The sequence below is a fragment of the Mesoplodon mirus genome (assembly GCF_964341445.2).
Source record: "Mesoplodon mirus genome assembly, chromosome: 14".
In the NCBI taxonomy this organism is placed as follows: Eukaryota; Metazoa; Chordata; class Mammalia; order Artiodactyla; family Ziphiidae; genus Mesoplodon; species Mesoplodon mirus.
In genome coordinates this window covers 19,396,733-19,409,815 of record NC_138990.1, presented here as the reverse complement: position 1 = coordinate 19,409,815, position 13,083 = coordinate 19,396,733, and the positions used below count along the sequence as shown (strand labels likewise).

Here is a 13,083-nt window from a genome sequence, read left to right as displayed (position 1 = left end):
TTAAGTGTTTAGAAAAACCGCTGATAAAGGCTTAACTTTGCTCGGTACTTGACATAACTTTCAGGGCATTTGAGGTGGAAAGTAATGACAAGTACATGGAAAACTAAGCAAACGAAAAAGGCAACACAAGGGGGAAGGAGTGTTTAAAAAAGAAAATGTAATCATATTAGATTGCTTGGCTCAGAGAGAAACAGTATAATACAAACAATTATCATTTTAACCCCAAATAATGATATACTCATTTAAGGGGGGGGGACAAGTATAATAGATAATTCTTCACGTGGGACCACACCAGTAGTTCAAGAACTGTAACCACCGTCACGAGAAGTCAGTAAGGGTACAAAATTGATAAATCAAGAAAAAGCCACGTAAGCGTATAATTTAGAAATACAGCAGTCAATTTCAAATGGAGCAACTAAAAGCATTGAAAATAGATGTCGGGCTTCCCTGGTGGCACAGTGGTTGAGAATCTGCCTGCCAATGCAGGGGACACGGGTTCGAGTCCTGGCCCGGGAAGATCCCACATGCCGCGGAGCAACTGGGCCCGTGAGCCACAACTACTGAGCCTGCGCGGCTGGAGCCTGTGCTCCACAACAAGAGAGGCCGCGATAGTGAAAGGCCCGCGCACCGTGTCCCCTGCATTGGCAGGCGGATTCTTAACCATTGCTCCACCAGGGAAGTCCCGGACAACTCCCAGTTTTGATAAGAGAACTTTAGTTTGTCACCTGATTGCAACTATGTGCATTCCTAACTTTGGCAAGTGTTTGAAGGTCCTGTCTGCCATATAATGAAAAGAAAGTTTTTAAGCCATAGCATAAAAGTGGGGGCTTTTTCCTTTTTAATAATTTAATAATTAGTTAAGATTAAAAATTGAATAGGAAAACCTGTCAACACTTGGCCATATCTGAGATACTTGCAATGCCCCAGGGATAGAGGGCCAATTCCGCAGAAAGAGGGAAGCAGCCTGGGCGCCGGCTCCCTCCTCCTCATGGACAAGGCCCCCAATTCTCTCGCTAATGCAACACATCAGCCCAAGGGCTCACAGAGCGCCCTGTGCAGACTGGATCCTGCCAGTTCAGCGCTCCCGCAGGTCCGCTCTGCTGACTGGGGTACAACCAGGTAACTTCGGAAACTGACAACTGCGGAAAAACTTTTATAGCAAGTTGACTGGGTGACATGATGTCCTTTGATTCTAATAACAAAAAGATGCCGTATATAGAAATGGATAAACAACAAGGTCCTGGGAATTCCCTGCCAGTCCAGTGGTTAGGACTCCAAGCTTCCACTGCAGGGGGCCCGGGTTCAATCCCTGGTCAGGAAACTAAGATCCCGCATGCCACGTGATGCAGCCAGAAAAAAAAAAAAAACCCACAAGGTCCTACTGTATGGCTCAGGGAACCACATTCAGTATCCTGTGATAAACTGTAATGGAAGAGAATATGAAAAAGAATGTGTATATAATATGAAAAGAATGTGCAATATATATAACTGAATCACTTTGCTGTACAGCAGAAATTAACACAACACTGTAGGTCAACTCCACTTCAATAAAATAAATATTAAAAAAAAAGATGCAGGCTGGCATTTCCTGTGTCTACTTTTTCACCTCGCTTTTCTGGTCACGTGTTTGAACTATTTCGGCCCTGCGGAGGCTGGAAAGCTCTCTGGGGTCGGGCACACGGGCTGTGTCTGGGTGGAGGGCCTGGGGAGACGGAGCCATCACAGGATGGTACACATCTGATGGTACACATCTGGCACGCTGTGTCCACCCCGTCTTCCCTGCACTCCTGGAGGGTAAACACACTGCCTGCTTCCTGTTCCGTTGTGTGGACCCCGACCAGGCAGGCAGGGCCCAGCTCGGGGTAGCAGCACAGTGGGTACTGTAAGTGGCAGGAAAGCAGCCCTGTATGGTTAACCGGTGTCCCCACATTAGTTCTAAGTTCCTCACAATGCTACCCAGATGTCCGTTTCTAGGATCCCAGTTTTTCGAACTTCTGAGAAGTCCTTAAAACTTACCATTCTGTCCTTCCTTTTGAAATTCTGACAGAAAACAGGGCTTCGCAACTCTATCCCTGCCAACACATCACTCACGTCTCTTCTGAATGATGCCAGCGGACTTTCATCACTGAGCCAGCCTCCTAACAGGATATCATAAAAACCTAAGACTTTGGCTGCCACGCTGGTCCCTGGTAATATAACATTGCCCTGGCCTCCGTTCTCTTCCTGGCCATCCCTCCCTAAGTCCAAAAAATGTATCCTGATTCAATTCTTGTGTTATCATATTATTACAGCAAAACAACTGTCAATCAAATCTTCCAAAAGTACTAGGTAATCTATACCCTCTGATAATCACGTCCCAATGACTATGTAATCAGGTCCCAAATTACATATTAAATATATCTTAATATTTTAACACTGGTAATTCATAGTAGTATTGAAACCAACTTGAATTCACAAAAAATCTGTTTGTAGTAAATATTCAAAGCAATTATTTGCGAGTACTTTACAGGATGACCCACAAGCCGCTAGCTATATATCTAGCTACTTGTGCGAGAAACAAAGTTTTTAAAACACTGATTTTTAAAGGGTGAGGTGGTGACCTAATATTGTTTTGACCCGTAAAATTATCACAAATTCTAAATAGGTAGTGTCTGATCCTGAGAACTCGCTGTAGATTAAGTCCTTGACTCCAATACAGCGGATGGCCACACAGTCTGAACTTTTGTACATTTTCCATTGTAAGATGAGAGTGAAGCTTCCACAGTATCACGTATCAGTGCTGCCCTCTGGGCAACAGTCCTGCTTCAGCACCGGAACCACCTGGGTCTGAAAAGCAGTGCACTTGCACAATCAATTACATGCACTGCTGTCTGCCAATTTAAATCACTGGAACAGAGAGAAAGTGAAAGCACTGTTACTAATGATAAGAAGCACAGGCATCTAAACTCCGGTGCAGCTGAGAGATGGAAAGCGCTTGATGCTCTGAGGGTGGCAATGTCTCGGCTCAAGGCGCTGTTCACAACCAGACGCAAGTACTTATTTACTAAGAAAGCAAAGAAACAAAAGACCACGTATGACATGCATGTGTCAAAGCACCCATCTCTAGGTTAAAATGTATTTTAGTTTATAGTATTTTTAGTTCCCTGGGAATGAAACTCCTTAGATTATTCCTTGGCTTAGCACACCTGTTCAGGGATTCATTATCTCCAAAGTAGGATGTATTTTTTCATAAATCGTCTTTGTTTTTCAAAGGTCAATCCACAAAAATCTACGAACACACACACTGTACCAAAAGTGCCCCCAGATAACGTCAACATGTAGAAACAGACATAGATCCAAAATTGGTCAAGAAAAAAGGCAAAATACAAGTTTGCAAGCTATGCAAATAAACACTGTATTACAGAGTTTCAAGCAATAAGGAGTTAAAAAACTATCACGAGCAGGGTTTCATCTGGTGGTTGGTTTTTCTGCAAGGCTTTTGACGTTCCTGATTTAGTTTAGGGCCAAAGCAGTTTTTGGAAGTTTGCGTTGATATTTTTTAAGAGAGTCACACACCTATGTGTGTTCAACAGGGTTGCTTCATCCCCCCTCCCTTAACCCAGGGCCAGAATCCTTCCAGCGTGAAGGACTCTGTGTCTCAGAACAAGTCCGTACATGCCACTCAGAGGCCGATCAACCCTCCTCCTAAGGAAAACATCTAGTTCTACAAAATTTATTTTGCCCCAGTGGAAGTCTTTACCTCCATTTAAGAACAAGAGACGTCACCCTGACAAAGCAACGTTTGCAGAACGCCCCTCCCAAAATTTTAAGTGCTTGCTCCAAAATGTTACACAATTTACACGGCACTTTATTGCTGAGCAATCGAAAGCAATTTTAGCACTTTCACAAATCCCAAGGCTCCTCCTAATCTAGCAGGCAAACAGTGGACCCGTTTAAAGGGTCACACGGAAGCCTGCAGAGGAGTGAATTTAGCAAGGAGCAAAGTCCAAGAACTCACCCCAACACTCCTCTCTCTACTGCCCTGCCCTGGCCTGCCTTCCCCTCCTCTCTCCTAGACCACTGCCCCAGGCCAACCACCGTACCTGCTCCTTCCCCAAAGTTCACCTGACCAAATCTCCTACTCCCAGGGATCCCCAATCCCGACAAAACTTTCAATGGCACCTCAATGCCAGGGAATGATGGACCTCCTCAATGCCAACACGCATAACCCCTCCCCGAGATCCCCACTACCCCCAAGCCCTACTACCATTCCCAAAGGCCACCCTCAGCCCTTTGGCCACACATACCCCCTTTCTTCAATAAAAGAGGGGGACAGCATTAGCACAGCACCTAACAGGTGGCCAACTCTCAGGTTAGCTCTGCTTACCATCTTCGGGCCTAGCGTAGCCTCCTCCTCAACCTTCAAGGTGTCCAGTCCACCAAGGCCCTCTCCTCCAAGGACAGGGTCAGACAGGGTCAGAATCAAGATGCTCTTTCCATCTGGCCTGTGAGTAAGCCCTGACTCCAGGCACTGAGCCTGCTGGATTCTCAACTCCCTAACTTCCCCTCGGGCCCCCTACCATGCCATTCCAGATGCAGGATTTTCCTGCCTTTAGCCAAGACATTTTGGAACAGTGGCCACTGGACGCTTGCAAAATGCACAATAACAGTAGCCACCCCAAGAAAAAACAAAAATGGCCAAATAAACGTTAAAAATAACAAACTCCAAAAACAAACTTTGATCTATCATTTCTGGTTTGGATTTTTCACATTATCATTTCTCCCTTTGATGAAAATAATTAAAATTCACTGTATCTACTCAACATGCACAAGATCATCTTACAGACACTTCTTTTATAAATATATCGTACTCTGAATGAAACCCTGCGAACAGAAATTCACAATCTTTTTCACATTTTATGAGTATCCTTCCCTATGATCTCTCAGAAACCTAAAGCAAAAAATAAATTTCTCTAAATAGAATACAGCCTGTGTCTCAGGTCCCTTTTTAAAGATAAAGTTACATACTGTTCAACTATACCCAGACTATTTACCACTTTTGTCAGAGATGGAGAAAATTATAAACTATCCCCAAGAAAGCCATTTTCATAGAACATATCAAAACTCAGAAAACTCCCTCTCTCGACTCATTCACTTCATGTAAACACAGTCTTCTAAAAATAAGCAACCACTATCACTAAAAAAGTTCACAGAAAAAAACAAAAAATAGAAAATATAACAATGAAATAAATTAGGACTACAGGTTGTTCAGCTTACAGGTGTTTCACTTAAAGTTATGTTTAAAAAAAAAAAAAAGCTTCTCTATAAAAAACAAATTAGACACAAGTATTTTCCAAACTCTGATGCTAGTCACACTAATGGATGTTTAGCAACGGTAAACAAATGCTACAGTGTCAATAATCTAATCCCAAAACCACCATATGCAAATCGTACCAACAAGAATCCTAAACTCCTAGGCATGATGTAAACGGTTCTGGAAAGTACACATTTAAAGAGAAAAGAGAATGGAAATGTTAACTGTCTCTGCTACTTCCACCATCTCTAAGACTAAACTTCCCAGGATCGGTTCATAAATATGAAACAGCTTCTCATGATAGTAAGAGAACATGTATGAGATAATCAGGAAGACGTTCACACTGAATATCTGAAACAAGCTTATAGGTCACCAAAGGGGGAAGTGGGGGGGATAAATTAGGAGTGTGGGATGAATATATACAAACGACTATACATAAAATAGATAACCAACAAGGGCCTACTGTGTAGCACAGGGAACGCTACTCAATATTCTGTAATAACATATAAGGGAAAAGACTCTGAAAAACATAAATATATATATATAAATATATAGAGACACACACATGTGTCTATATATATATAAAACTGAATCACTTTGCTGTACACCTTACTAACACATTGTAAGTCAACTATACTTCAATTAAAAAAACTGAATATTTGATAGGAAGAAATTAGTTTTTTTGGTGTGAGAACAGCATTGAGACTATCTAAAAAACAAAAAAAGATACATACTGAAGTATTTATGGGTGAAATGGTATCTGGGTTTTATGTGAAGATAATGGATGGAGGGAGGGAAGACTACAGACAAAACCAGATAAGTCACGTGCTGGTAACTGTTAAACCGGTGATCTCTCTCTCCCTAGTGTCTGGTTCAAATTCTCCATAATAATAAAACAACTGCAGGCGAGCAAACTCTCAAGCACTCTTCCTCGTGATTGTATGGCACGGTTGCACAGACGTCTTAATTCCTTGGGTTTGCATAATTTGAGAATTTCTCCTCAACTGTACTGACTTTATAGGGAAAGAGCCAGAGAGCCGGGTCACTGCCACAATCCCCAAATGTTGGGGATCCCAACTTCCCCCAAATGTTGTGCTCAGTTAATCTATCTCAAAAGATTGGGGGAAGAGGGGATGGAACCAAAGGGGGAAGGAGGAGGGGAAACCCCCGGCAGTGAACCTGCCCCACCTGCTCCTATAAAGAACCCCCAGCTCTTAAACCCTTTAAGACCCATTCAGGTTTCACTAGCTTCTGGTTTACTTCACCAGCCTTCACATCCATACTGACCAAAGAAGATCCAAACAATCCAACTACTGTGTAACCAGGTCAAAAACAGGCTCTGGCTAGTTCACTTGGATGAGGGCACACTCACTACTCGGATTTGGCCAGAAAAACTGGGTTAGAAAAAACTGACTGGTGCTTAAACAAACACTGGGGCTCGGGAAAGAACATCTTTCAGCCAGTTAGCAGACCACTCAGGGAGTTGCAACACAATCTTTTCCAAAATTTCCCAAAAGCTTCCAAATTCAGTTGAGCCCGGCAGGCTGAGCTCACAGGGCTCTCTTTCAAATTCAAAAATCTGGCCCTGGCCCCAACAGTTAACCAACAAAACACATGCTGATTCACTTGAGATCACCTCAGAATACTGACTCCATCCAGTTCAGGCCACAGGCAGGGACACAGCCCAGGCCAGGGGAAGTCAGGGCTGGGGAGAGGCTTTCAAGAGATAGATAAACCCTATTCTCAGAGCAGAAAACAGACAATGGGATCCACACTTAATTTGGGCGAAGAAAATGTCTACAGTCAGCTCCAACCCCCACCACCTCCATTTTTAACGAGACAATGACAGTTCTTCACAGCGAACCACAAAGCCCTGCTTCACAAGATTTTTTTTTTTTAATTCTATCCCAACCTTGCACCCAGCTAGAAAGCACTAACAGCTACCAAACAGCCCCGGTGCAGATAACTTTGAGAAAGCGTTCAGTAATAAGAAACAAATCAGGAGAGGGAGAATTCCCCATTCTGTTTCAAACGTTCAAGGCCTGCGCCTCCATTACCTAGAGCTGCTCATAAACTCTAGAATGTGCACTGGATAAAATGCGCAGCACGGGTTAGTCTCACGAGGTGTCAGCTACTCAGGGCCGACTCAGAGTCTCCAGATTTTTTAGTTTCATTTACTGTTGGGGGCGAGGGGGCGGGTATTAAAAAAAGAGAGAGAAAGACCTGGGGAGGGTGTAAAATCTGGGCACCCTCTCCACACCTGGGCTTTGCCTCATTTCTGTTTCAATTACACACCTGTCAAACAGGTTATTCCTGGAATTCAGACCGTATAATCCTCACACTGTAATTCTTCCTGCCCCTGTTGCCCAAAAACACACCGTTCCCCGGTTCCCCAAAACATGTACCCATCAGTAGAATGTACGCTGCTTATAAAGGAGAAGCAAGTAGCACCGAACTCCGCTCCCTGGGCGCCTGGCGAGCATTCAAACGAGGGAACACGAAGACAATTCTCAAGGAGGCCAAGGCAGTGTTTTGGGATAATCACAAGCAAGGCTTGCCTCTACTGAATTTTAATTAACACACCAACTCCGAAGGCCAGATCTGGGAAAGACGGGAAAAAATGTAGGTTGTCTGATGCAAAAATGTTTGCCCATTTTATGGGAGAAAAGTGCATGCCTAAGAGTGGAGCTTATTTCCTTAACTGAGAGCCAGGAAATGAGGTCTTTTCAGGCCAGTGTGCATATAAACTCTGCTGAAAAACAGCGGGACGGCGAGGCGAGACCCCTCTCCCAACTTCGGCCGAGCGGCGTGGCCTCCGGGCGGCGGCGTATCCATCAGCCTCCCCGTCGCCCCCGGACCAGAAGTTTCAACCCGTCCCCGGGAAACAAAGGAGGCGCCCGCACCGACCTTATAGACTTGTCCGTAGGTGCCATTTCCCACCACTTCCACCAGCTCGAAAATCCCAGCCGGATCCTGGAAGAGAAGGAGGGGAGGGGTGAGCATCGGAAAGCAGCACAACAATGAATAAAAGAAGCGGGGCAGCTGGAGAGAAAGGGCGGCGACCACAGAGGTGGGCTTCGCCCGGCGCGGTCGCCGGCGCCCGAGAGCCGCGATGGGGGTCGGGGCGCGCGGGGTCGGGGTCCCGGGCGGCGGCTCCGGCGGAGGGTCGCGCCCCGGGCCCCGCACCCGCCGACGCGGGCAGACAAAGGGGCCGCCGCGCCCGCGGCTCTGCCCGCGGCGGCGCCCGAGCACCCGGCCGGCCAGGGCGCGGCCCCGGCTCCCCGCGCCCCGCTCCCGGATCCCCGCGCCCCGTTCCCCGCGGCCGCCACTCACCCGCAGGGAGGACAGGTCGATGTCCACCAGACTTTTTGCAGGGGAGTCGTTCGCCATTTTCCCTTTTTGCCACCCAAAACCCGGCCACAATCAATCGGTCTCTGGTGTGTTTCTGGGAGTCGGAGGCCCGGCGGGTGGCGCGGGCCCGCGGGCGAGGCCGGGGGCGGCGGGCGGCGGGCGGGCGGGCGGCAGCGCTCACTCCATGGCCGGGGCGGCCGGCAGGACCCCGGGCGTCGCCCGCGCCTCAGGCCCCGGCCCCGCGCCCCGCCGCGCGCCTGCACGAGCGGCCCGGACCAGGGGCCGCGGCGCCACCGAGAGTGGAGCCCGGAGCGCGAGGCCGCCAGACAAAGATGACCGGGAGGCGGAGGCGGAGGCGGGCGCGCGGCGGGGGGCGGCGGCGCGGGAGGAGGAGACACGGGACACCGAAAACGTATTCTGAGGAGAGCAAACAGCTCCCCCTTTCCTCCTCCGGCAGGAAAAGCGGGCGGAAGCGCGCTCGCGCCCGGAGCCGGCCCGGGCGGGGGGCGAGGGGCGCGGCGCTGTGTGAATATTCAGCAGGGGTGGGGCCCGGACGGCGGCCGCGCGCGGGGCCGGGTGCGCGGGGAGGGGCAGTGGGGGGAGCGGGGGGAGCGACCGCGACAAAGAGAAACCGGCCCGGACCCCCGGGCGGAGGGGCGGGCCGACCCCTCCCTCCCGGAGCCCCGCCCCGCCCGCCGCGCCCGGCCCCGCCGGCATCCCCGAGGAGGAGGGTCCTCCCGGCCCCGCCCCCTCTCCCGCTCTTCCCATCCCGTCCCATCCCCCATCGCCAGATTCTGTCCCCTTAAGACCCTCGCTTCCGGTTTCCCTACCTGGTTTTCTTGTCCTTTCTCTTCTTTTCCGGGCTAAACCGGTGGCCTGATTCGGTTGGGGCTTCACTGAGCATCCCTCGGCTGCCGGGTCCCGCCCGAGACTTTCAGCGAAACTGAATCCAGAGCAGCTCCTCCAGCTGCCTTGTGCCCAGGAGCACCTCACTCAGTAGCTGAGCACCGTGTCGGGGGCCAGGAGTCCTAACCCAAGTTTTGTGCCTAGAGATCACTGAGGACCTACAGACGGGCTTATTCCGGCAACTCTGGAAGCTAGTCAGCAGTTAGGCAGTTTCATCCTGTTAAACAAGAATATATGGTCTGCACAGCAGTCATTGTTTTCACTATCACTCCACTGTCCAGAACTTTCGATGGCTCCCTATTCCCTCACAGGGGTTCTCAAACGTGAGTGCCCGCCCGGGAATCACCAAGAGAGATTGTAAGAGCATGGATTGCCGATCCCACCTCCAGACTTTGTGATTCAGCAAGTGTTGGGTAGGCCTGAGAACTTGAATTTCTAACAAGTTCTCAGACGATGCTGAGTTGCTGTTACAGGGATCACACTTGGCGAACAGGGGTCTCACGAAAATCCAAGGCCCTTCTACTTGGGCTTCACAAACACCATCATCATTGTCTACCAATTCTTGGTTTACTTACAGTATCAATTTAACCCCTCCTTTAGCCTTAGGGTGATGTTATCCTCATTTTAGGGATGAGGAAACCAAAGTACTGAAAGCCGAGGAATTTTCCTAAATTCTTAAAGGCATAGCCTGGAAGTGGAGGAGGGATTCTCACCAGGTCAGCCTAGTCCCAAAATCCAAGTCTCTGATTCGGCCAAGTTAGTCTTCTACCCAGAATATGTTTAGCACTCTCCTGCCTCCCAAAAGTTTGGTTTCCAAGATTTTCTTCCTTTTTTTTCTTTTTTTTTTTTTTTTGATGTGGACCATTTTTAAAGACTTTATTGAATTTGTTACTATATTGTTTCTGTTTTATGTTTTGGTTGTTTGGCCACAAGTCATGTGGGATCTTAGCTCCCCAACCAGGGATTGAACCTGCACCCCCTGAACTGGAAAACAAAGCCTTAACCACTGGACCACCAGGGAAGTCCCTCCAAAATTTTCGACTGTGAGAATCTCTCATAAGGCTAAAATATATTCATGGACTCCTGGAGTCCATTGATTAGGAAAATCATAGTAACCAAAGCGTTCCTATGAATTTAGTGGTACCTTTAAATAATTCTGTTTTTTAATCTACCAATAGCAATGGAATTATCTATGAGTATAAAGTAAATAATTTACTCAGAGAGTTAGATTGGTGCACGTGTGAACTTTCAGACCACAGTGCTAGTAATAATATTTTAGTAGTATTTATTATTAATAATAGGTAACGGGCTTCCCTGGTGGCACAGTGGTTGAGAGTCCGCCTGCCGATGCAGGGGACATGGGTTCGTGCCCCGGTACCGGAAGATCCCACATGCCACGGAGCAGCTGGGCCCGTGAGCCATGGCCGCTGAGCCTGCGCGTCCAGAGCCTGTGCTCCACAGCGGGAGAGGCCACAGCAGTGAGAGGCCCGCGTACCGCAAAAAAAAAAAATAGGTAACAGGTATTGGGTCCAAACAATGTGCTAAATCCTTTACATATACTATCTCCTTATTCTTCACATTAACCCCAAATGGTAGGTACTCTTACTTTTCCCACTTTACACATTAGGAAACCAACGTCTAAAGAAATTAATTGACTTGCTTGGTGTTCACAGCTGAACCCGATGCAGAAACGCCAGGACCCCCCAAGCCAGCCTCCTTCCACGGGCTCACAGTCTCAACTCTAACCTCATGACACTGAGACCAACCCCAGACCAACCCCTTCTTTGCCTAGCCAAATTCTCTTCATCACCTCAAGTTCAATTCAGAAACCGACTCCTCTTTCTCCCAGCTTTGTCTAAATCTCTCTCCTAAGCTGCTCTTTCCCATATGACCATTGTGACAATTATTTCTTACTTTCAATTTAGTACCTTTTCTTAAGTCCCTACCCAGGGCAAGGCACTGGCTTAGCCCTTGCCCAGGATATCAGGAAGATCAGGACAGAGCTTACAATCTGCTTCCCTCAAAGAGCTTACAATCTGCTTCCCTCAAAGAGCTTACAATCTGCTAATGGGTGTAGGACAGTTTCATAAATTGCTGTTGTTAAAGTTGGAACATTATAAATTCTAGCTAGCTGGAAATAGCACCAAACAGGTCTAGTGGAAAATATGCTGTACTGGGGGCAAAACCAAACCTAGTTCTGTTATTTACCAGTTATGCAAGCTGGCACCTGTTACTTAAGTTCTGAGCCTCCGTCATTTCCTCTTCTGTACACTAGATAAAGACGGGGGTAAGGACAGTTAAAAGGCCATCTCAAGAGCACAGGCCAGGGTAATAAGGCCTGGAGAAAGGAGATACAAGAAGTGTTCGGCCAGGAAATGCTCTTAAGACTTGGCAGCTAATGGAAGGCCAGAGGCAGAACAGACGAAGAGTTAAAAGATTTGCTTGTGGTTCAGAGCCTTGTTCACGCTTGCGAGGATGCCGTGGCAAACAGAGGAAAGGATGGGAGTTCCTGAATCGTGGTAGCAAAGGAAGGTTTGGTTTTGGACTCTGCAAAGATAGTTAACTTTTCATGCAGAAGCAGTGTACACCTGCCCAGCTCGGAGGCTGGGGACCATGCTCTCAGTCAACAGCCATGTATTAGTTCAGGCCGCCATAACAAATTACACAGATGGGGTGGCTTAAATAACAGAAATTTCTTTTCTCATAGTTCTGGAGACTAGAAGTCCAAGATCAAGGTTCCAGCTGATTTGGTTCCTGGTGAGAGCTCTCTTCCTGGCTTGCAGAAGGCTGCCTTCTGGCTATGTCCTCAATGCTAGTGTCACAGACAGAACGCTAAGCTCTCTGGTATTTCTTCTTATAAGGATATCCATCCTATCAGATCAGGGCCCCACCCCTATGACCTTATGAATTTAACCTTGATTATTTCCCTAGTGGCCCCATCTCCAAATACAGCCACACTGGAGCTTAGGGTTTCAACATACGGGGTTGGAGGAGGGGGAGACACATTCAGTCCATAACAAGCCATGTGTCCTACGTGACACCGGGAGCAGATTTGTCAGGGCCTTGTCCTCCAGCATGTGTTTGAGAACACAAATAAACCCACCCAAAAAGTTATCAAGTTCATAATTTGGAAAATAAATACCAATCTGGCATTTTAGGCTGGAGGAAAAAATAGCTTGCTTGGACAAAGAATGAGGAGTTGAGAGAATGAGGAAACCGGCCACACTGGGCAAGAGGACTCAGTTCAGAGAAAGCCAGGCAGGTTAGGTGGAACCAGAGGAGAAAACCGAGGCCTGGGCACAACCCAGTTTATCAGTCAAGTCAAGAACTTTACACATTAGGAAATGTGTAAAGCCTTGGCTTTTGAGAGCTCAGATGGCAGGTGAGAGGCTCTTGAGTTGAGCAAGCCATGGATACAAATATGTATCTTCCCAGTGTACACTGGCAGTCATCTCCCCTCCAGTCACAGAAATTCCAGAGGAAGCTTAATTATGCAAGAGGTGGACACTGACAGTCCCCCGGACATCACTTTA

At 47.7% G+C, this 13,083-nt stretch overlaps 1 protein-coding gene across 50 annotated transcripts in view; it reads right to left on the bottom strand.

Moving 5' to 3' along the window:
- MAP4K4 (mitogen-activated protein kinase kinase kinase kinase 4) overlaps window positions 1-8,819 on the bottom strand; it is a 179,126-nt gene extending 170,307 nt beyond the window's left edge. For 40 of the 50 annotated variants that reach the window (XM_082642900.1, XM_082642879.1, XM_082642880.1 and 37 more), the window contains exons 1-2: window positions 8,627-8,818; window positions 8,201-8,266 (exon numbers count right to left, since the gene is read on the bottom strand). In XM_082642900.1, coding sequence (XP_082499026.1) covers window positions 8,201-8,266; window positions 8,627-8,683 — 123 coding nt within the window. In that variant the 5' untranslated portion in view covers window positions 8,684-8,818. Of the gene's footprint in view, window positions 1-8,200; window positions 8,312-8,626 lie in introns of those variants that run through there. The other 10 variants (XM_082642927.1, XM_082642904.1, XM_082642913.1 and 7 more) reach the window with 2 other exon arrangements.
- Window positions 8,820-13,083: the final 4,264 nt, after the last annotated feature.